The sequence below is a fragment of the Ochotona curzoniae genome, unplaced genomic scaffold (assembly GCF_017591425.1).
Source record: "Ochotona curzoniae isolate NIBS_2020 unplaced genomic scaffold, NIBS_Ocur_1.0 scaffold_4701, whole genome shotgun sequence".
Classification (NCBI taxonomy): domain Eukaryota; kingdom Metazoa; phylum Chordata; class Mammalia; order Lagomorpha; family Ochotonidae; genus Ochotona; species Ochotona curzoniae.
Genome location: NW_024467122.1, coordinates 39,943,425 through 39,966,632, shown reverse-complemented (window position 1 = coordinate 39,966,632; position 23,208 = coordinate 39,943,425). Strand labels below are relative to the sequence as shown.

At 53.7% G+C, this 23,208-nt stretch overlaps 2 protein-coding genes across 2 annotated transcripts; both read right to left on the bottom strand.

Moving 5' to 3' along the window:
• Positions 1-8: 8 nt before the first annotated feature.
• LMLN2 (leishmanolysin like peptidase 2) lies at positions 9-4,492 on the bottom strand. Its single transcript, XM_040968392.1, has 14 exons — positions 4,168-4,492; positions 3,952-4,045; positions 3,811-3,862; positions 3,410-3,553; positions 3,014-3,139; positions 2,738-2,822; positions 2,452-2,597; positions 2,202-2,373; positions 1,982-2,051; positions 1,810-1,906; positions 1,456-1,728; positions 1,048-1,277; positions 689-868; positions 9-183 (listed from the first exon to the last, which is right to left on the bottom strand). The coding sequence occupies exons 1-14, from the start codon at positions 4,490-4,492 to the stop codon at positions 9-11; spliced, it is 2,169 nt and encodes a 722-aa protein (XP_040824326.1).
• An 11,920-nt stretch (positions 4,493-16,412) lies between these two features.
• CEBPE (CCAAT enhancer binding protein epsilon) lies at positions 16,413-17,978 on the bottom strand. The gene is made up of 2 exons (XM_040968835.1): positions 17,460-17,978; positions 16,413-16,951 (listed from the first exon to the last, which is right to left on the bottom strand). The coding sequence occupies exons 1-2, from the start codon at positions 17,976-17,978 to the stop codon at positions 16,613-16,615; spliced, it is 858 nt and encodes a 285-aa protein (XP_040824769.1). The 3' UTR covers positions 16,413-16,612.
• Between the last annotated feature and the right edge of the window lie 5,230 nt (positions 17,979-23,208).

Genomic DNA, 23,208 nt, shown 5'->3' with positions numbered 1-23,208 from the left:
CGCTTCCCTTACACTCTGGCTGGGCCCCTTGTACTGTGGATCTCTTGTGGGTGATCAGAGGTGGATGGTCCCACCCGGAGAGAAGCTCGTTTCTGGTAAGCCATGGCTCCTAGCATCCCCCCTAGAATGAGCAGCATCAGGCAGAGTCCAGTGGAGAAGTAATGATCCAAGGTGGCTGGTAACCTATGAACATAGAAGGTAATGTTTGGCCTGGAATAATATCTTGGTTCAGAGGGAGACAAGCTGTACCTTTTATGCTTGGGACACACAAAGACGTACTTTATTTAAACATTATGCTCAACAGGAAGTCTATAAGAACAAATAGAGAACCCAAAGGTAGGAATAAGACCAAGTCTTCCAAGCAAGTTGAGTTGTGGGAAGGAAACCTGACCAGCAGGGAGGTAAGTGGCTTTAAGGAAAGTATCAGAAGACTGAGGGTTGGGAAGCTGGACATGGTACCTGGGTAGTATTTTCTAAATAAGAGCCCTGTGTTCTCGAGATGGGGCAGCTGCTACCGCGCTGTGCTGGGTGAGTCACTAGTGATGGACTTGGGAACATCATGACAGTTTGGGAACTTTTTGAAAATAGGCAGCCCTTACAGGGACAGTAGACACAAGTATGCTTGCTAAAGTGTGGTATAAACATCTGTATAGAGATTTAGAAGAAAATACCTGGAATATTCTCTTACTTGCTTTGCTGTGTGATAAATCTAGCTCCTCCATGATAGACTTCTAGAGGCTTCTGCTGGAGAGACAGGGTCAGTGCTCTGTGCAGCTCAGCAGCCGAAGGCCCTTGACAGCCAGGAGCCTTCCACATGTACACGGTAAACACCAAACCAGTGGTAACTGATGGGCTGTGGAAGTGGCACCTGAATGGACAGTTGGATCTGTCAGTGGAGGTGAAGCTCCTGGAAGGGTGTATTCACGGGGTAACTGTGGACTCAAGAAAGTGCGGTGGACAGTCTTCAGAGGAGAGTTGGGAAGTCAAGGACTTTAACCTTCTCCATGGCCCATTGCATAAATAAATACTCAGAGCTGTCCCCATTACCTGCTGATGCCACCTCTGCTCACCACAGCCTGCAGTATCATCTCAGCCAACTCTTTTCGCTCTTCCATCCCCAGGGAGAAGCCAGGATGCCCAGCTAATCCAAGAGACAGTTGGAGTAGCTGGTCTTGCGTAGAAGGTCTCAGAGGTGGGGAAGTAATGGTATTGAGACCTCTGTGAGTTTGACACAGCCGACCCCGGGGACAAAGGAGAAGACCATGATAGCCAGGTATCTGTAAAGAAATACTTGGCAGGGTATACAGCTTCCTGTGGAGATCAGAGTCCTGAATTTGGGTAGGTTCTTAGTCAAAATATAAATGAAGATTGAAACATGCTGAATGGTACTGCCACTCAAGCCTTTCCCGACTTTTCTGCCCGGCGGGCCGCGATTCCGCCCCTTGTGGCTCTTACCTGTATAGCTTTTCCTGGAAGGCAGAGGACCCAAGGTGACCCCTCCACCTGCACTTGGTATAATCCCCTCTCCATGCACTGATGTAAGTAGCAGCGGCCAACGAGAGCCATTTCCATGGAGTAAGGGACCCAAGAAGGATGCCTGGTTGGGTCTTCAGGGAGCAGCTCTGAAGTAAGGTTGGCAAGGAAACAGCGGCTCTGAGGAGCGTAGATCTCCCCGTGGGGATTCTCGGCCCCAGCTGGCAATCCATTTTCCGTCTTCCAGCACTCACTCTGAAGGGCAGGGTAGAAGGTAGTGTTGTTTGTTACAATGCCCTAGGAGTTGCAGGCCCGCTAAGTTTTCTCTCTACTTACACCATTGGCTAAGGGCTTGTACATCCGGCATCCTTCCAGCATGGGGTCTGAGGAGCAACGTCCCTTGTCCAGGTGCAGGTAGTGGCAGCCCAGCCCACTGTGTGGCAGGAAAGGCAGCGTGACCCTGGGGTCCCCAACAGCTGGACAGTCCCCAACCACTCCACACACAAACCTGCCAGTACAGAAGAAGTCTGAGGAGCCAGTTCCACATGTGGTCACTAGGCCAAATTCCAGGCCGGATCCTGCGTGAGGGGGGAAGGAAAGAGAGAGAGCCCTTTGCAAACAAAGCTGGACATCGCTGATCACACTGCTCATCCCTTCCAGCCTGTCTTCCTCTTGCCCCAACAATGGGTTGGGTCATGAGTGTCCCTTCTAGTGTCCCTGTCTCTCACCTTGACCCCACAGAAGCTCCTCTGCAGCGCTGTGGTTGACCTGGTACCAGCCTGAGTCTTTGAAGGCAGCCAGTGTGATTGGGTCAAGTCGAGTGCGCTGGGCACCATCGAAGGTGGCAGCCATTATAGAGCCCTGGAGTAGTCTGGCCTCCCAGTGTGAGGACCAAGGGCCCTGCTGGGAGAAGTGACGGGTAGCTGGCCTCTGCCTGGTGGCTCTCTTCCATCCCTTCCCCAGCAGTCCCGTTCTGACCTCTTCTTCCAAGGGCACACCTGGAGACATCCCTGACACTCCCAAGTGTTGGGCCAGGCTGTGGCTCACAGCTGGAGTGGTGAGAAGCAACTGACCCCACTCATCCCGCCTTGTCACCTGTTGCCTTGTGGAGCAGTTCTCTGTCACTGAGGACACAAAAAAAGGAGGCACTGTGAGGAGAGAACTTGGGAGAGTTTGGGAGGCATTGGGAACCAGGAGGTAGAAAGCATGAGTTCCTTTGGGGTTTGACACTGCACCATCCTCTTCCTCAGGCCTCCCTCTTTACCACTGGGTCCCCAGGGGCAATCTCGCCACTTCTTGAAGAGCTGTCCAGAGAAACCCAAGGCGTGAAGCAGTTCATGTAGTGTAACCTGAGGACACGAAGACGTGACAGCTGAGTGAGGGGGCTGGATTTGTGGTGGGGTTGCCCAGTCATCCTTCCTCACAGTTTGGGATGCCTTCTATTCCGTTCTTCAGGCGCTTCTGCTTCACGGGGAATGGAGTGACCTGCCCCTCCCACCCCCACCATGTTGCTTCCCCCTGTTCAGCATGCAGCAGTCACCGTGACAAGGTCCCTGTCGCTGAGGCTGGGGCTGGCAAGGTGATGGGCACAGTAGATAATGGTGCCAGCAAGCGGCCTGTCTTCTCGGTCCAGCTGGCAGTAAGCAGCATAGGCTATGACAGAGGGCTGGGGGTGGGCCGGGACAGGGATGGGGGAGGTGGAAAAAAGGAAAGTGGGGTTACACAGATAGAAAGGAACCAGGGGACTTGGCAGAACTCTCCAGGGTGGTACCAAGAAATGTCTGGGTATGTGTATCGGGGAGTAGCTTCCACCCCAACTTTATCAGCAGGATTTGTGATCCTCAAACAACCCTTTATATACTTTATGCCTTTTTCCGCCTCATAAGCTTTTAAGATTGAGGGCAGGACAGAAAAAGGAATCTGATTTGAGCCTTACCTCTTGGTGGCATTTGGAAGTGTGGGCGACTTGCACATACAGGAGAAAATCGGTGTTTTGGACCCCAGGTCCATCTGGCTGGACCATGCGTGGGGGACCCTGTTCAGGCCACAGGGCGTATCCACGGAGATGAGCGTCAGGAATCTGGTGGGGAGCACAGCGGAGCAGCTAGCTTAGGAGATGGGCTGGGACTGGGAAAGCGGGTACTAGGAGTATGGGAAAGGGTCTTGGGTTTGCCTTGGTGTCATCTCAGCATTGGATAGAATACAGAATCTGCTTCCCTCCCCGCCACTCAAGTCTCAGATTTCAAGTGTCAGGTGGAGTAATGTACAGTTAAAAGCCCAGCAGCTCTACTGTGCATTGTCTTGGAGAGGTCTAAACCGGGGAGAAATGACTCTCACCTTTGCCCCCAGGCAAGCCTCTCCTTTGTACCCTGGGTTCAAGAGGCTGCACCTGCCGAGGATGGATGAAGCTCTGTGGTTGGGCCCAAGCCACTGTGTGTGTAGGTTCAGAGGTACACGTTCCCCATGACACAAACTCACCTGTGGTAGTTTGGGGTACCTGGGTCTCCCCAGACAGCGAGGCAGTACTGTCCTGGGTCTCGACTCAGAAGCAGGGGTCCCTGCACTGGAATGACTGAGCAAAACGAGGGATCAAGTCCACCTTGCCACCTTCAAGCTGCTGTTCCCTTGCTGGGTTTACCTCCCCGCCTGACCTCTCAGCTCTCCGCCCTCCCTGAGTCCCCTTCTTCCACTCACCCGCAAGGAAACCCTGGATGCGCCGAGTGGCCTCTCTCACTGCGTCCAGGGCTCGCGTTCTCCCTCTGGCCCCATCCCCCCTGGGATCCCAGGTTCCATCTGATGTAGGAACCACTATATAGCAGGTTTGAATTCGCAGAGGTTGAGGATTGTAGGAAGCGGAGAGAGAGAGAGCGGAAGAGCGGGGCTTTGGAGGAGCTTGTGTGGAAGGGGGCCTGAGCAAGTTCACAGACTTCTGGGTCTCATCATGAAGGCACCTGCTCGCGGCGGTCCTAAGCAGTGCTGGCAGCAGGAGCAGCAGCAGCGGCCTCTGGCATCTCCCCATGATCTGCCAGCTTCCCGTCTTCTGTGCCCCTCTGAACCTCTCTCTTGCTTTCCAACTGCCTTTACTTTCTCCCACATGGCTGCTTGCTTTTTCAGGATTGGAGTGTTGTTGACCAAATCTACCAGGAGGTCAGATGAGCTCCCCAGGTGGAGTGCTGGGGAGGGGGAGAGGAAGAGGAAAGGGCGGGGGGAGAACCTGTCCCTTTGGAGTTGGGAAATTCTTCTCCTAATTCTTTCCCAACCCTCAGTCCTTCGTCTAAATTGTCCTGCCTTTCCCAGCGGAACACCCTGGAACCTTCTCAGAGCTCTCCAAGACCGACTGATCAAACAAAGGCAATCAGTGTGCACCTGAGGGACTGTTTGGTGGGGTTTGGGTGTAGGGAGGTGTTGGGGGGTAGACTTGAACGAGCAGAATGCAAACTACACACCTGCACCACCCCAGCTCTAGTGTGGCCCCTGGTGGCCTCTAGCTGAAGTGCAAGTCATTCAGGCTCTTCCCTCCCTGCGTGGGGAGCTGTTGGGATTTGGTCACAGTTGCCTGTCCTGTGTGAGAGGCTGCGGGGAGAGATTTATGATGTTTTGGCAGGTGGAGAGGATAAACTCTTCCAACGGACATTGTGGTGGAAGATAACTTGTGGAAGGTCCTGGTCATCCTTGCCCAGCTGTGTTTTCGATATCCTGTTCCCCCTGCCCGGCTGCCCCGCCTCCTCCTGCCTGCCTGACTAATCCTGGCCTTTCCTATAATTAGCCCCGGAAGCCTGTCTTTAAAAGCCTGCCTTTAACACCTCCAGCCCAAATTCCACATCTGCCAGAGGGTTCTTTTCCACCTGGGGTGGGCGGCTCCTGGCTGAACACTTCCACTGTAATTGTTGGGTTAGGGGTTTGTCTTCCACACTCAGGTTCCTTTGAAGTAAGTGGCCCTGTCCGGTTTTTGAGCCCACCACCCACCCATTGGTGCCTGGGCTAAGGGGAAGGTGCGGGGCCAGATAAGGACTAGAGTTAGATAAGGCCTGCTGAGTTCCCAGGGAGGAGCCACACCTGTGACTGGACATGCCCAGGACAAAGCCAAAGCTGATACCCAAAGACTGGAGCCACACCCACTCTGCTGTGTGCCGCCTGTGTAAATTAGGCCAAATGCTTCAGTTTTCCCATCTGTGGAATGGGAATGGTTGTATTTATTTTAGAGTGTTAAGAGAAGGGGATAGTTGTGAAGCATAGGAAACAATTCATGATAAACACTAGCTCGAGGGCCAACATTTTGGCACAGTAACTTTTTTTTTTTAAAGATTTATTTATTTTTGGGCCCCAGCGTGATGGCACAGTGGTTAAGGTCCTCGCCTTGCACACCCTGGATTCCATGTGGGCGCTGGTTCTAATCCCGGCAGCCCCGCTTCCTATCCAGCTCCCTGCCTGTGGCCTGGGAAAGCAGTCGAGGACGGCCCAAAGCTTTGGGACCCTGTACCTGCGTGGGAGACCCAGAAGAGGCTCCTGGCTTCGGATCGGCATAGCATCAGCCATTGCACTCACTTGGGGAGTGAATCATCGGACGGAAGATCCGCCTTTCCAATAAAAATAAAATAAATCTTTTTTTAAAAAAGATTTAATTTATTTTTAATACAAAGTCATATACAGAGAGGATGAGAGACAGAGAGGAAGATCTTCCGTCCGATGATTCACTCCCCAAGTGAGCACAAAGGTCAGTGCTGTGCCGATCTGAAGCCAGAATCCAGGAACCTTCTCCAGGTCTCCCACACGGGTGCAGGGTCCTAAAGCTTTGGACCATCCTTGACTGCTTTCCCAGGCCACTAGTAGGGAGCTGGATGGGAAGTGGAACTGCCAGGATTAGAACTGGTGCCCATAAGGGATCCTCACGCGTTCAAGGCGCAGACTTTAGCCACTAGACCACGCTGCCAGGCCCGGCACAGTAAGTTAACCCACCATCTACACTGCTGGCATCCCATGTGGATACCTGTTTGAATCTCAACAGTTGGCTGTAATACTTCCCATCCAGCTCCCTGGGTGCTCGCTTCGGCAGCACATATACCAATCCAGCTCCCCGTTAGTGTGCCTGGAAAAGCAATGGAAGATGACCCAAGTACTTGGGCCCTACACTCATGTGGGAGACTCAGAAAAAGTCCCAAGCCCTCAACATCTTCCTAGCCCAGCCCCAGCCATTACAGCCATTTGGAGAGTGAACCATGGGCCAGAAGATCTCTTATCTCTCCATCTTTGTCTAAAAGAATCTTTAAAAATACTAAGTCAGAAGACCGGCATGGTAGCCAAGTGGCTAAAATCCTCACCTTGCATGATCTGGGATCCCATATGGGTGTTGGTTTGTGGCTTGCTGTCCCACTTCCTTTCCAATTCCCTGCTTGTGGCCTGGGAAAACAGTTGAGGACGGCCCAAAGCCTTGGGATCCTGCACTTGCATGGGAAATCAGGAAGAAGCTCCTGGCTCTTGGCTTTGGATCAGTTCCACTCCAGTGACTGTGGTCACTTGGAGATGAAGGATCTTCCTACCTTTCTCTCCTTCTCTCTGTAATTCCGACTTTCCAATAAAAATAAATCTTTTTTAAAAAAGTTTAAGATCTGAAAAAAAAAGTCAAGCAAAGAATAAATACGACACATACACTTTCAACTGAGACAACTTGGATCAACATGTAAAAATCTTTAAGGGACTCTTGTTCTTCCTGTTAGATGGGCCTAATCTTTTGTGCGAGTGCCTGCAGCCTACCCCCTATTCCCGGTGGAGGAAACACTCTGCGTTTAGATTTGTGTGAATTACTGCTCCTTTGGCTGCTGCAGGTGCTCCGGCCCAGGTCCGCAACCGCAGCTGGTGCTTTGCTGCCCCCTTGTGGTTACATTGAGACAGGGGGAGTGCTTTTTGTTTTTTTTTTTTTTAGATTTATTATTATTTTTTTTTTGTTACAAAGTCAGATATACAGAGAGGATGAGAGACAGAGAGAACGATCTGCCGTCCTATGATTCACTCCCCAAGTGACCGCAATGGCTGGCGCTGTGCTGATCTGAAGCCAGGAGTCAGGAACTTCCTCCAGGTCTCCCACACAGGTGCAGGGTCCCAAGGCTTTGGGCTGTCCTCAACTGCCTTCCTGGGCCACAACAGGGAGCTCTGTGGGAATTGAATCAGCCAAAATATGAACCAGCGCCTGCCCATTTGGGATCCAGGTGCTTGCAAGGTGAGGACATTAGCCACTAGGCTACCACAGCAACTCCCAAATAAGTATCTTTTAAACCCACTTTTCCACATATTTTTTAAATACCCTTGTGTGTGTGTGTGTGTGTTAAAGATTTATTTTTATTGGAAAGGTGGAGAGACAGAGAGGAGGAGAGACAGAGAGGAAGATCTTCCGTCTGATGATTCACTCCCCAAGCAGCCCCTGTGGCTGGAGCTGTGCCAATCCGAAGCCAGTAGCCAGGAGCTTCTTCCAGGTCTCCCACGCAGGTTTAGGGTCCCAAAGCTTTGGGCCATCCTCAACTGCATTCCCAGGCCACTAGCAGGGAATTAGATGGGAAGTAGGGCTGCCAGGATTAGAACCGGCACCCATATGGGATCCTGGCACACTCAAGGTGAGGACGTTAACCACTGTGCTATCGCATTGGGCCCAAAATAAATAAATCTTAAAAAAAGAAGAAGAAGAAGAAAGAAAGAAATGAGACAGACACAAGACTTTGAAAACTGGTAGCTGGAGGGAAGTCCCTCCTCTGAGGAACGAAGTCCAGGTTGGGAGCTCTGTGCCTCAGTCTTTCATTGGACTGCTTGAGGAGTCCAATCGCAGGAGTTGATGTGGCATGAATGTTGTTAGCTATGTCCCCGTGATGAAGAGGAAGTGACAGCCTGAGTGCAGAAGCCAGTAGGTGACTCAGGGACATCCTAAAGCACACAGTCCTATGACTTGGAATGTTGCTCAGCTGTGGACCCTTGCCTGCAGGCCTCGACCTTGACCTTGAACTTTCGCCCATTCACAGACCATGGCCCACAGAGTCTCACCTCCATCTCTGGCACCAGCAGTCTGTGAACTCAAGATTCCAGACACAGGCTGCTCTGCTCTTCTTTATAAGTCACACTGTTATTTTTCACAAAATGCCTGCGGCAAAGCAGGACCCCCTAACCCCATGAGGCCACATCTGCTCTCTGCCTTCCGCACTACAAATCCTCCTGGATAAGAGCCGCCCCCCAGCCAGCCCCGCCACCCTGTTGTCCTTCCCATCACACATCCTCTGCTAACCCCCAGCCCCAGATGGTGTCTGATGTGCACCTGCTCCCAGGCAGCCAAGGCCCCCTGTCAGAAACCATCCCCCATGTCAGGCCGTTGTCACTCTAAAACTGTCATCATAGACTCGCACTGGACACACCCCAGCTGGGCGTCTCAACAGCCAGCCTCACTGTCCTCAGCAGCTAGGAGCTGACACCGCCGAGCCCCCAGCCACCTGTTACAAGCCTTTCTCAGTGTCTTTTGCCTCTCTTCTCGTTCTTATTGAGAGAAGTGCTTTTTCCTAAGAAGGCAAGTTTCCTCTGCTGCTCTGAATCCCGCCAGCAGGAGTTGGGGCTCAGCCGCCTCAGGGCCTCACCCCAAGCGTGTGTCTCCACCCCTAGATGAGCATGCCCCGCCCCCAGCCTCTGCCCGGGGATGGGGGAGGGTCTGCTCCTGCAGTTGTACGGGAGCTGGGCTCCCTGCGGGACTGACCTGCTGTTTACCAGACAAGTTCCTGCTCATTTTTTTTTAAAAATATTTATTTATTCGAAAGGCAAAGTTACAGAGAAAGGGAAAAAGAGAGAAGGAGATCTTCCATTTGTTACTTTACCCTCTCAAATGGCCTGGGCTGGACCAGACCAAAACTAGGGGCCTGGAACTCCACCTGGGTGTCTCAGGTGGGTGCATTGAGCACTTGGGCTGCGTTCGCTGCTTCCTCAGGCTAATTCACAGGGAACTACATCAAACTGGAACAGGTACTCATTTGAAATAGTGTTGTAAACAGCAGCTTAACCCACTGTGCCACAATACAGGTCCTCTTGGACAAAAAGATCTTTATTTTTGTCCAGGGGTCTTTAACATTTTTAAAAAAATATTTAGAGATTCAGCTCAATGGCTCAGTGGTTAATCCTTGCCTTTTAAACAGCAGCATCCCATATGGGTGCTGATTCGTGTCCCAGCTGCTCCACTTCCCTTCCAACTCCCTGCTTATGGTCTGGGAAGGCAGCGGAAGATGGCCCAAAGCCTTGGGATACTGCACCCACATGGGAGACCCAAAAGAAGACCCCAGCTCCTGGCTTCGAATTGGTTCAACTCTGGCTGTTTGCAGCCACTTGGGGAGTGAACCAGCAGATGGATGTTCTTTCTCTCTATAAATTTGCTTTTCCAATTTTAAAAAAAAAATCTTTTTTTAGAAAAGTATTTATTTAAGTTGGAAGCAAAGAGAGAAAGAGAGCTTCCCTATGCTGGTTGTGCACATCGGTGGGCTTTGGCCATGCCAATATTGAGAGCTAGGAATGCAATTCAGGTCTCCTTGATTCAACCCCTGCTGCCTCCCAGGGTACACATGAGCAGGAAGCTAGAATTAGAAGTAGAATCTAGACTTGAACCCAGGCCCTCCGCTATGTGTTGCAGGCCTTCAGGCTCGCTTCCCCTTTCACTTGCTCACCTCTCAGACACCTGCTTCCCTGTTACTCTCTCACATCAAAGCATGTGCTCTTGTTCGTATCTCTCCCCCGTCAGCCCTTCTGTCACACATCATTCAGAATGGTATCTGTCTGTGGTCCTCATTTATCTGTCACCTTCACCAATCTGTGAACCACACAAAGACAGGGACCAGGGGCTGGTACTGTGGTATGGCAACCAAAGCCACTGCCTGTGGAACCGGTATTCCATTTGGAGGCCGGTTGAGTTCTGGCTGCTTCCCTACCAATGCTCTGGGGGAAGCAGCGGAGGACGGTCCAGTTGCTTGGGCTGCTGCATCCATGCGGGAGACCCGGAAGAAGCTCTTGATTCCTGGTTTCAGATCAGCTGAGATTTGGCCATTATGGTCATTTGTGGCATGAAAAACCTCTCTCTCTCTTTCTGTGTAACTCTGTCTAGTAAATAAATGAATCTTAAAAACCAACAACAAAAAAAAAAAATGGCAGAGACTGTCCTCTCTATTTCTCCTGTGATTCCTGTAGCAAGTTTCTGGCCTAGAGTAGGAGTCAGTTAAGTGTTGGTTGAGTGAGGGAATGAATGAATGGGTGGGTGGGTGGGTATGGAGAGAGCGCAGGAGTGAGCAAGGGTGAGAGACAAGACAGCAGCTGAGGGAAGCAGATGGTCAGAAACCAGAGACCCTGGACACAGCTAGGGATAGACTCCAGGGTAGGAGTTGTGTGCTAGACTCAAGATCCTTCCAGCTTCTTCCAGATCCCTCCAGATCCTTTGTGGCTGGGCTTCCAGACCCCTGGTGGAACATCCAGGACCTTGTGAGGTTTGAAGGCAGGGCCAGTGGGTGGGGCTGGACTTTATCTTGGGGTACAGCCCTAACCTCAGATGGTGACAGAGCCTGCGCTAGCAGGGCTTTTGCAAACCGTCCCGATTGCAGCAGGCCAGCTGTCTCGCGCGCTTGTCTGGCGGGTGGGGCCTGAGCTTATCTCCTGAGTGCAGGGCTAACCTCAGATGGTGACAAAGCGGGAGCCAGTGGGCCTTTTGCAAACCGTCCCGATTGCACAGAGCTGGATGGCTTGGCCAGGGGTGACGGTGCTTAGGTGTGGGTGGCTAAGGTTCTTGGGACAGTTTGGGACTCCTGGGTGAGGCTGAGCTTGTAGGGCTGCAGTCTCTGGAGAGCCTCCGGGCTGGGCTGTTTTCTAAAAGAGAAGTGGGAGGCTCTCACTCAAGCATGAGGCAGCCCTCCTGTCTCAGGTCCTGGGGACATCCTTCTGCAGGAGGGCGGTGCAGAAAAAGTGCAGGCATTTCCTTTGGAAAAGGCCTAGTCTCTTCCTGCAGGCAAGGAGTCTCGCGTGCCGCTGAGGTTGATCTGAGGCCTGGGCAGGTGGGCGGAGGGTCCAGCTCAGGGCCACAGGTCCCAAGACGAGGAGGGGTCCATCTGTGAGAGCACACAGCCAGTCCTGCGGTCTCCTGAACAACCCCTTCCTTCCCATAGTCCTCACCTCAGCCAGCTTGGGGCAGGGTTGGGAGGTGGAGGTGAAGAGGCCCCTTTCCAACCCCCTGCCAGGGATCTTGCAACATTGGGATGGGGGCTGTGGGGGCCGGGCGTGTGGCAATCTGTTGGGGAGTGGGGGTAGGGAGGTGTGCACGACGAACCGGGGAGTGGTGGCTTTCACAAGCAGCTGCCGGCCTGACCTTGGCAGACTCACCTTGGGCAGCTTCCGCCCTCTTGGCTGTATCTCTCCACGTTCTTCCTTCTTCGCAGCTTCCCTGTGGCCTAAGACTCTGTGTCTCAGCCCAGACCTCCCCACTCAGGACAAATAGACCCACGTGGTCTATCTTTGAAAGCAATGGGCTTTGCTTGTGCTTGGCTTACTGAGTTCAAAGGGCCTTTCTCTAGGCAGGGGTCTGGCCAACTGCCCCTCCTTTTTGGCCATTTCCTTTCTCCAGGAGGGCAGCTCAGCCAAGCAGTGGAGGTGAGAGGAGGGGGGAAGGGCAGGGAAGCCCTCCTCCTCCTCTTTCTCCTCCGTCCAGCTGGCTCGCAGTGGCTTTCTTGCCTGTCCCTTTCTTCTTCCTCCCAGCCGCCATGCATCACTCTATTTCTTTGCCTTGACCACCAAGACACCCATCTACGTTTTCTGCATTTCCTCCTCCCTCTATCCATCTGCCCTCTGATCAGTTTTCAGGTTTCAACCTCAGTGTCACTTCCTCACACCAGCAAATAACCTCCCTCCCTGCCTGTGGTCCCCAGTGAGCTTAACTGGAGTCCTGGGTGGAGGTGTGAATGAGCAGGACTCTGGTGATGGGGCTGGAGCTGACGCCTCAGCAGCGTGTGGGGCCGCCTGGGGAGGTGGGCTACAGGAAGATGTGTACAGGCCCAGGAAGACTCGCAGAACCTCCTGGCCGTTGAACTTTCTCTGCCTGCCTCTTCCCCTGAGCACCTGTTCAAAGGAAAGATACTCAGCCAATGCTTGTTGGATGAGTGGAAAGGAGTCGAGGTCAGTTTGAGAGCCTCGTTCAGGAATGTGCTCAGACAGAAGGGATGGGGGCATGCTGGGGTTGCCCCCATGCCCCACGTCCCGTGCCACACCATGTGGGATCCTGTGGGGAGACAGGGATGTGGCTCTTGTCCAGCCAGAGAGCAGGTGTCAGGGTGGATGTTGTGGCGTGACTGGTTAAGCTGCCACTTACAGTGTCCGTGTGACTCAGAGCAGACAGCTAACTGGGACAGTTTGAGTCCGAGTTCCTCTGCTTCCAATCCGACCTGCTGCCAATGCTCCTGGGAAAGCAGCAGACGAAGGCCCAGGTGCGTGGGTTCCTGCCGCTCACGTGGAAGATCCAAGCGGAACTTCTAAGCTTTGGCTTTGGCACAGCCCAGCCCTGTTTGTTGTGGGCGTTTGGGGAGTGAACCAGGGGAAGGAAAAAAATTTTTTTTTCTTTTTGGCTTTTCAAGTAAGTAAATAAATAAAATTATTTTTTAAAGATATATTTATTTGAAAAGCAGAGCTACGGAGAGAAAGGGAGAGACAGAAAGAGATCTTTTATCCCCTGGTTCACTCCCCAGGTGGCTGCCACAGCTGGAGCTGAGCCTATGTGAAGCCAGGAGCCAGGAGCATCTTCCAGGCCTCCTACATAGATGCAGGGTCTCAAGGCTTTGGGCCATCCTCAACTGCTTTTCTGGGTCACAAGCAAGGAGCTGGATGGGAAGTAGAGCAGCCACGACTTAACCAGTGTTCATATGGGATGCCAATGCCACAGGCATTAATTTTAGCTGCTATATTAGAGTGCTGGCCCCATAAATAAAAACTTTCAGAACAAAAACAAAAGAAATGGAATCCTTGACTATGGGCCAGGCGTTTTGGCCTTGTGGCTAGGATACCACTCACAACGCTTGTGTTTCTTTTCAGAGTGCCTGGTTTCAGTTCTGGTTCCGCTCCTGGCTCCAGGTTCCTACTAATGTGTATCCTGGAGAGCAGTAGGGCCTGCCACCCTCATGGGAGACCCCGGAGTTTCCAGCTCCTGGCTGTGAGCCCAGCCGTTCCTGGACATTTGGAGCTTCAACTAGTGGATGAGAATTTTCTCTCTCTGTCTTTCTCTCCCTCTCTCTCTCTTTTTATACTCTGTCTCACAAATAAATAATTACAAACTTAGAAAGGACAGAAAATCATTGGAAAGTCTCTACCTGCTTGGGAGCTGCTGGGTGGTAGGGTGGAGCACATTTCAGAGCTGTGGGAACAAGCTGGGTGTTGATGCTGAAGCAACCCACCTCTCCCCTCATCCAGAACCATGAAGAGCAGCAGGCAAGGGGCAGTGGGCTTGGACGGAGGGGAGGAAATCCGGAGGTTGAGTCACCGCCGTGTTCTGTGCAAACTCCTCCTTATGCAACCTGTGCCTTTGGGCTGGAAGGAAGGTGCGGGATTCTCCCAGGCGCCCACAGAGGCCAGCACCTTCCCCTTCTGAACTTGGACAGCAAGTACATGTTTGCCCGCCAAAACAGACTTGAGGCAGAGGCCCGGGACACAGAGGTGGGAGTGATGCTTCTGCCAGGCCTGGGGGCAAAGGAAGGAAGGGAACTAGGACCTGGGTGAGGGAGACGGGCCTGGTGCCCGTGGCTTTCTGAGATGTGGGAAGGCCCTGCCGTCGGGGATGTGGAGAAAGACAAATAGGGAAGGCCCAGGTCTCTGCTTCTCAGGAAGTCACTCTTTGGTATCTAACTCAACAGTCACCTAGGAACGGGAGACTGTAGCACTCCCTCGACTCTATCCCCACACCCCCAACACCAGGAGGCGGCTATGATCATGTATTTTTAAAAGTTTTTTATTTTTTTAACATTTATTATTTTTTTTTATTGGAAAGTCAGACATACAAAGAGGAGGACAGATAGAGAGGAAGATCTTCCCTCTGTTGATTCATACCCCAAGCGGCAGCAATGGCCGGTGCTGCACCAATCTGAAGCCAGGAGCCAGGAGCCTCTTGCAGGTCTCCCATGTGGGTGCAGGGTCCCAAGGCTTTGGGCTGTCCTCGACTGCTTTCCCAGGCCACAAGCAGGGAGCTGGATGGGATGCAGGGCTGCGGGATTAGAACTGGCAACCGTATGGGATCCCAGTATGTTCAAGGCAAGGACTTTAGCCACTAGGCTACTGCACCAGGCCCTATTTTTTATTTGACTTTTTAATTTTTAAAGGCAAAGGTAGCGAGAGAGATCTTTCTTTTTTAATTTTTTAAAAATTATTTTTTATTGCAAAGTCAGATATACAGAGAGGAAGAGAGACAGAGAGGAAAATCTTCCATCCAATGATTCACTCCCCCAAGTGACCGCAATAGCTGGTGCTGTCTTGATCCGAAGCCAGGAGCCAGGAGCTTCTTCCGGGTCTCCCACTCAGTTGCAGAGTCCCAAGACTTTGGGCCATCCTCAACTGCCTGCCTAGGCTACAGCAGGGAGTTGGATGGGAAATGGGGCTGCTGGGTCACTAACGGGTACCTATATGGGATGCCAGCATTATAAGCAGCGGCTTGGTCTGTAAGAACATTGCACAACCCTCAGGATCGCGTGTTGAATGTGGTTCATGGCCAGCCTCACAATTCCCCCCACCGCCATGCTGCTTGACCTTGAGCAAGGCTATGAGAGTACTGACAGGTGAGAAGCAGAGGGCAGGGTGTTAGCGGCCTCTTGCCTCCTGTCTGGGCCTGCCCTGCCTCAGCTGTGCTGTGTGGCTCCTGTTGCCCTGCTTGTGTGAGGGCCCACTGCTGAGCTCCACTTCCCACGCCTCCTGAGGACGCTGGCTTGCTGGCTGCTCATGCACCGGACCCTTTGCTGTTTCGTGCCTCTGGGCAAGCCCTCACCCCGGGGCCCCAGCCCTGAGGCCCCTGTCCTGGCCCTGCATCAGGAGCAATGTAGAAGAGCTCTGGTTCTAGTGAAGTGAAATCATAGACTACACGCACACATCCTGTGTGCCTGGGCCCTGCCCGCTACCCACACTACCCCGCAGCGAGCTAGGCGCTCCATGGACGCCCATTCTGCAGAGGAGGCACTGGGCGCGGGGAGAAGTCACTGGCTCTATGCCAGACCGCGAGTAAGCAGCAGACTGAGGCAACTCTGCTGCGTCTTGGGCTACAGTCCTCTTAGCACCCTCCTCTTCCTCCTTTCCCATGTACCCCAACAGCCCTCAAGGTCCTCTGTGGGCCTGTAGGGGAACGGGGGGGGGGTACGAGGGGCCAAGCCGGGGATGGGATGGGAGCTGGTGGGTGGGGGCAGCGATCAGCAGTTGTCAGTCTGGTAGGTGAGGCTGTGGGGCTGGAGGAGACAGGATTAAGTCAGGAGCTAAGGGGAGGGGGGATGACATCCCTCAGGGATGTTGCCTTGTGTCTGGGAAGAGACACGGACCTGGGATCTGCAGGCCTGATCACGGGAGTGTGGGGTGCTGAACCCACCCTAGAAGCTACTGGAACAGGGGACCCAGAGACTGCTCCATGTCCTGTGTGTGTGTGTGGGGGGGGGTGGGATTGCGGGGACAGGGTGATGCCTTGAGCAACCAAAAAGAGCAGGGGAGGTCCTGGAAGGTGTGTATGGGGGAGGGGCAGAGTGGCGGGCAGATGGCTCTGACTCTGGGTGCAACGCAGGGCAGTGAAGAAACAGATCAGTATTCCCACAGACCCATCTCAGTGCCAAAGCAACAGGAATCCAACCCCTGCCCCCCGCAGCCCCAGGTCCTTGAGACCTCTTGTACCACACGTGCAACACACACACACACACACACACACAAACAGCCCCAGCCCCCAGGCACGGTGTAGCTTTATTCAGCTTCAACAGTCACCAACCCGGGTCCTGTCCCGACTTTCCCAGCCCTCGGCCATCCGTCCACAGTCAATGTCTTGGGCTCAAGCTCTAGGGCCATCCTGGTCTTGTCGCCTGGCCATGCCAAAGCAGCGCAGCCGCTGCCGCCCGCCCACAGTCCATCATCCACCCGCGGGGGTTCAGCTGCAGCCCCCAACGCCCTTGATGAGGTTGGCTGCTTCGGGGATCTGGCGGAAGACGTTGCGCAGGGTGTCCAGCTCCTGCGTGAGCTGCTCCACGCGGCTGCGGAGGCGCTCGTTCTCCGCCATATACTCCAGCACCTTCTGCTGCGTCTCCAGGATGCGTCGCTTGGCCTTGTCTCGGCTCTTGCGCACGGCAATGTTGTTACGCTCGCGCCGCAGCCGGTACTCCAGGCTGTCTTTGTTCACTGCCTTCTTGCCCTTGTGCGAGGGGCCGGCCGGGGAGGGCGCCTTGAGGAGGGGGCTGCAGGGAGGCGCTGCGCCTGCGGCCAAGGGGGCCTGGTGGGGAAGGTGCGGGAGAGGTGAGGAAGGGGCCGAAAAGTGGAGGTGGGGCAGGAGTCCGAGCAACCAGGGCGCCCCTTGGGAGCATGGAAGAAATGCAGGACGTGGTAGAGCCAGCTCCCCAAATAGCTGGAGGACCACAGGACACAGGGCTTCTGCTTGTGACCCAAAGCCCTGCCCCTCCCTGGGGACTTGCCCCTGCCTCCCAGTCTCTGATCAGCACAGGCATCTGCTTTTCTAGAAGCAGGCAGTGGAGTACAGCAGGAGGGAGAAGTGAAGAAGCGGGTGGAGGATGGGGCGGTGGTGGTTATGGCGAGGGGCAAGATCAGGGAGATCAAGAGCCTGGAGTTTAGGGTCTTGGTTCGGCGCTGGGCACAGTTTCACAGAGCGACTTCTAACATGATCTCCAGTGGCAGCCAGGTGATGCCCTACCCCTCAGCATGGCCCCCTTCTGCAGCGTTCCGCACCCCCTAGAAGGCAGGGAGGAGAACTGGTCAGCTCTTACCTTGAGGACGCGCAGGGGCTGGCCCTGTGCCGGTAGGCTTGGAGGCAGGTGCATGGCCGTCTGCCCGCAATGTGCCACTTGGTACTGCAGGGGATTGTAGCTGCCACCTCGGCTGCCACCCCGGCTGCCCTCGGGTCCCCGAGGCTCCTCCTTCACGGCCACAGCTCTGGGGTCGTAGCCTCCCGGGCTGCCGCTGTAGATTCCTTGCCCCAACACCTTCCTGTCCGGGCCGAAGTTGTGCGAAGGATAGGCGTAGGACCTGGGGTCAGCCGACAGGTAGTGAGGGAAGACAGGGCTCCCTGGCCCCTTCAGGCCGCGGGCCTCCGGGACCGGCTTCATGGCAAAGAGATCGGAGAGGAGCTGCTCTTCCCCAGATTCGATGTAGGCCGAGAGATCGATGGAGGCTTCATGCTCACACATGTCCCCCAGCTCCCCCGGCCCGGCAGCTCGGCCCCCTGGGAACTCGAGTGGCTGCTGGCTGCCCCTGGGCTCGCACTCGTAGTAGGTCCCGTGGGACATGGCTGGCCCGCCCCCTGGGCTCCCCGCCCCCACCCTGCACCCCTGGGGATGCTAGTCTGCCCTCTCTCTATCACCCCCTGCCCTAGATCTGCCCCAGATCTGTCCTCTCCGCGCTCCTGAGTGGCCTCTCTCCTCCCTCCTCAGCTCTGCTTCCTTTTCCTTCCTCTGTAGTCAATGCCTCTCTTCTCTTCCCTTTTTTCCCCCCTTCTCTCTCTCTCCGTGGGGTGACTCAGGGAGGGGCAGGGCGCACCCAGGGGGAGGGATGCCGGCCTTCCACCAAGGGCAGCTGTGGTCTGGTTGGTTAACAGTTGGGGGGCTGCGGGGAGGCATTTTTTGGCCAGGTGCAAGCCAGGGCTCTGGCCATGCCCAGAGCTGATGCTTCTGGGACACCGCCCCCCCCCCCCCCCCCCCGCCCGCATTCTCCATGCTGAGCTCTGGACATGGCAGGTTCTCCTTGCTGAAGGCAACAACAAACTCTTGAGTGTCTTCCTCCTTCTGACTTCCAGAAAGTTTTGTGCAGAATCAAATGCCAAGTCAGGGCACATGGAGCAAGCCCTCTTCCATGCGCCAACCCAAGCTTGCTCTGGGTTCCTCCCTGGACACGCCTTCCACAACCCCCTTCCCCTCATGCAGTGCTGGGTTCCACCTACCTCTCCTCCACCCCCACCAACAAGGCCAGTTCCTTCTGTAGTCCCGCCTCCCATAGCTGCTTGTTGGGGTGCAGGGGTGGGGTGGTTTAGGAAGCACTGGTGGGTCCTGGGAACAAGTCACACAGCGGGGGGCCGGGCACAGTCTCTGCCTGCCTGGGCATGGCCAAGGTGCCTGGGCAGGCTGTGGACTTGGCACTCCAGTCCCCAGGCTAGCTGCTGTCTCTTCTAGCAGCTCTGGCGCCCCCCTCCCAGTTGCAGTGCACTGCAAGAGGCTCTGGCTGGCACTTGGTACCCCCCCACTGCCCTGGGCCCAAGGCCTGCCCACTGCTTCCTGTGCCCTGGGCTGCAGGCCTCGGGAGCTTGCTACTGCAGCTCGGCTGGGCGCCTCTCGACCTGGGCGCCTTTGCTGTGGCCGATCTCTGACCTCTGGATTGTCTCCTGGGTCCACTTCCTCTTGCAGGGTGCAAGGCTGTCATCCCCTCTTATGGGGCTTGGTTTCAGCGTCCTATGGAGAAGCCTGCCGCTACTCCTCCACAGCCCTTGGATGCTTTTAACTTTTTCATTTTCAAAAATAAGGGAAAGGGGTTGTAGCCCGGCAATTAAGCCACAACTTGTGGCACCCACATGGTGGCTCAAGTTCTAGCTGCTCCTGCTGCCAATCCAACTTCTGACTGATGTGTCCCAGGAGGCCTGGCTGACAGCTCAAGGGATTGAGATCCTGCCACACATGTGGGAGACCCACATGGTTTTCTGAGCTCCTGATTTTGGTCTGGCTGTTACAGATGTTTGGGAAATGAACTGACAGTGGAAGTAAGGTCTCTCTTTCTGTCTCTCTGTGTCTCTCTACCTTTCAAGTAGGTGAAAAAAGAAATGAGGGGCCAGCACCATGGCTTAACAAGCTAATCCTCTACCTCCCATCACCAGCATCCCTTACGGGCACTGGATTGTATCCCAGCTGCTCCACTTCCCATCCGACAATCTTCCTGTGGCCCGGAAAAGCAGCAGAGGTTGACCCAAAGCCTTGGGATCCTGCACCCATTTTGGAAAACCATTGCAGCCATTTGGGGAGTAAACTAGCAGATGGAAGATCTTTCCCTTTGTCTCGCCTTCTCTCTGTAAATCTACCTTTCTGATAAAAATTACAGAAATCTTTCAAAAAAAATGAGCATTCAAATTTATTTTGATGCTTGTTTGAATGAAAGTGAGAGCTCCCACCCACTGGTTTGCCCCTCAAATGCATGAACATCTAGGGCGGAGCTAGGCTGAAGCAGGAGCAAGGAACTCACTCAGTTCTCCCAGATGCACATTACTAACAGGAAGCCAGAATGGAGGGAGAGTTGCTGGCTAATGGATACAGGTGGCTCCAGCAATGACCTAACTGCTCTGCCCTTACTCCACTCAATGTTCTAGAACTGGTGCCTCCACAATGAAATCAACATCTCAGAACTATTGAAACCACTTAAGCAGTACCCTTGGAACAGGTTCCACATCCAGGACCATAGGATGATATCGAGTCACTGTGGTGTCGTTAGGCTGCTGGGTCAGCCCTCTTTTCCTCTCCTCTCTTCTCTCAGAAACAGGAAAAATAAAAAGGAAGGTTGAAAGCAGTTGTCTCATCCATTTTCCCCCGTTCCTGGACCCTTCCCACCCTGATCGGTGGTTCACACGGGCATGCATCCTTCTCAGCTATGTAAACATCAAAAATAAAGTCAATCTATCATATATAAAAAAGAACTGGTGGCTCTAGTTCCCCACTCCTTTTTGGAGGCACTTTTTATTTATTTATTCATTATTTGAAAGGCAGATTAAAAACTTAAAAATTTCTTTTTAAAAGATAGATTTATTTTCTTTTAAAAAATATTTCTTTTTTATATTTTGTTGCAAAGTCAGATATACAGAGAGGAGAGACAGAGAGGAAGCTCTTCCATCCGATGATTCACTCCCCAAGTGGCTGCAACAGCTGGAGCTGAGCCAATCCGAAACCAGGAGCCAAGAGCTTCTTCCAGGTCTCCCATGCAGGTGTGGAGTGCCAAAGCTTTGGGCCAACCTCAACTGTTTTCCCAGGCCACAAGTAGGGAGCTGGATGGGAAGCAGGGCTGCTGGGATTAGAACTGGGGTCCATATGGGATCCCCGCGCATGCAAGGCAAGGACTTTTGCCACTAGGTAACATGCCAGGCCCAATATGTATTTATTTTCATTGGAAATGTAGATTCATAGAGAGGAGAGATAGAAAGATCTTCCATCTGCTGGTTTACTCCCCGAGTGGTCACAACAGCCAGAGCTGAACTGGTCCAGAGCCAGGAGCTAGGTGCCTCTTCTGGGTCTCCCATGCAAGTACAGGGTCTCAAGGCTTTGGGCCATCCTCTACTGCTTTCCCATGCCATAAACAGGGAGCTGGATGGGAAGTGGAGCAGACAGGACATGAACTGGTGTCCATATGGGATCCCAGCACATACAAGGTGCAGATTTAGCCATTGGGCTATCATGCCAGACCCTAATTTTTAATTTTTATTATTATTGACATAGCTGAGAAGGCCGATTAGGGTGGGGAGAGTAGAAATATGGAGGAAGGTTGCTGGGACAAATGTTTCAGTTCTTTTTATTTTCCTGGTCTACTGGGGGATGAGGAGGGGAGTGGGCTGCTTCTTGTTGTCAAACTATATCAGCACCCAGGGATGGGAGATGGTCCTTTGATGTCACCTTAAAAACCCTGATGTGGGAAAGAATGTTCCAAGGTTATTACCTGAGTGGTTTTGGTAGTTCTGAGATGTCATTGGCTTTGTTGCACTGAGGCTGAGAACATTTTTCCAAGGCTGACCAAGCCCACCTCTGTGTGCATCCTTAGACCCAGACGCTGCAAAACATGGGCAAGACAGTTGTCCAAACTGTTCTGCTTTCTATCCCTTGACTCGGCCCTCAACGTCCTCTGCTGGCCTAGATGAATTGGCTATCATGTCCTCCATGTGCATTTGAGCATGCTGTCCACTGCACGGGCATCAGCAGCTGAGGAGGCCCAGTTCTGATACATGCTCTGCAAGGTTGGGACCACGTATCTAGTGATTTTTCCCTGTGGCCAGGACTTGAGTGTAGCAATCTGTTGGGGAGTCCCCTAAGAAACCTTGCCTAAGGTGACCTCAGACTTTGATGTATGCCAGTTAGTGCAGGGTCAGGTGTGAACCTGCATCAGCCAATGCACACACCTGTGGATGCAGCTGCCTGGTCAGTTCAGCCCCCAAACCCCATCTTTCACATGAACTGACAGGTGCTGTGGCCTAGCCCGGCCCACCCCAGATTTAGCCCAAATGCCAGACTGACCTGCCTCCAGTCCTGGCCCTCATGCTCACCAGTAGAAGCAGCAGGGGAATCTCTGAAGTTCTTCTGTCAGACCTGCTCCCAGACCTGGGTCCTGTGAGTGCCAACAGGTGCTGAAGCTCAGTCTGAGATGACCCACCCCATGTCTTGGCATTTGCCAGCAGACACTACAGCCTAGCCCAGCCTGGCCAACCCCCAGTCCCAGCCCACATGCATGCTGATAGGTGCTGCAGCCTTGCCCAATCTGGTCTGCCCATAGCCCTGGCTCTCACACTCACCAATGGGAGCTGCAACCTGGCAGAGGAGTCTCCAAAGCTCCCCTTCCAGGCCGGTTCCCAGCTCTGGATCTTACATAAGCTGGTGGGAACTTCAGCATGGCCTGGCTTAGAGTACTCCCAGGCTCAGCCCTTGCTAGCAGGTGTCTAGCCCAGCCACCTGTGGCCCACACACTGTCCTGGTTCTCATGCTGTCAGTAGGTGCTATGACCTAGCCAAAACTACCAGTCCTGCTCCCAGCCCTGGGTCTCATGTGTGCCAGTGGGTGCTGTAGCCCTGCTTGGCTTAATCTGCCCTCAGTCCTGGCCTTTGCATATGTCAGTGGGTACTGCAGCCTGATACAGCCCAAACCCCTCCCAGTCCTGGCTCCCGCGAATGTCACTGGTCGTCTTACAGAAGCAAGTCTTCAAGTCCCCTACAGAATCTGTCCCCAATTCTAGTTTTCTAGTGTTTGGGTGCTGCAGCCCAACCTGACATGGCGTAATCCCTGCTCCAATACCTTTTTTTTTTTTTTTTAACACTTTCACATATTACTGCAGCCCACCCCCCACCAGGCATGTGCCCCAGCCCCAACTTTTGTGTGAGTCAGCAACCAGCGGATTGCTTTCCCAGGTCATAAACAGGGACCTGGATGAGAAGTGGAGCAGCCGGGACAGGAGCCGACACCCACATGGGATGCTGGCAACACAGGGTGGAGGGTTAGCCTGATAGGCCATCGTTCTGGTCCATGAATGGCAGATTTCCAGAAAGAAATCTTCTATCTGCTGGAGCATTCCCAAATAGCCACAATGACCAGAGCTAGGCCAGTCTGAAGTCAGGAACCAGGAGCTTTTTCTGAATCTCCCATGTGGGTGCAGGGGTCCAGCTATCTGGGCCAGGCCATTGGCAAAGAGCTTGATCAAAAGTGGACCAAGCAGGACTTGAACCTCCATGGATGCCAGCAGGGCAGACAGAGCCCTAACCTACTATGCCATGGCACCAGCTTCTGGCAG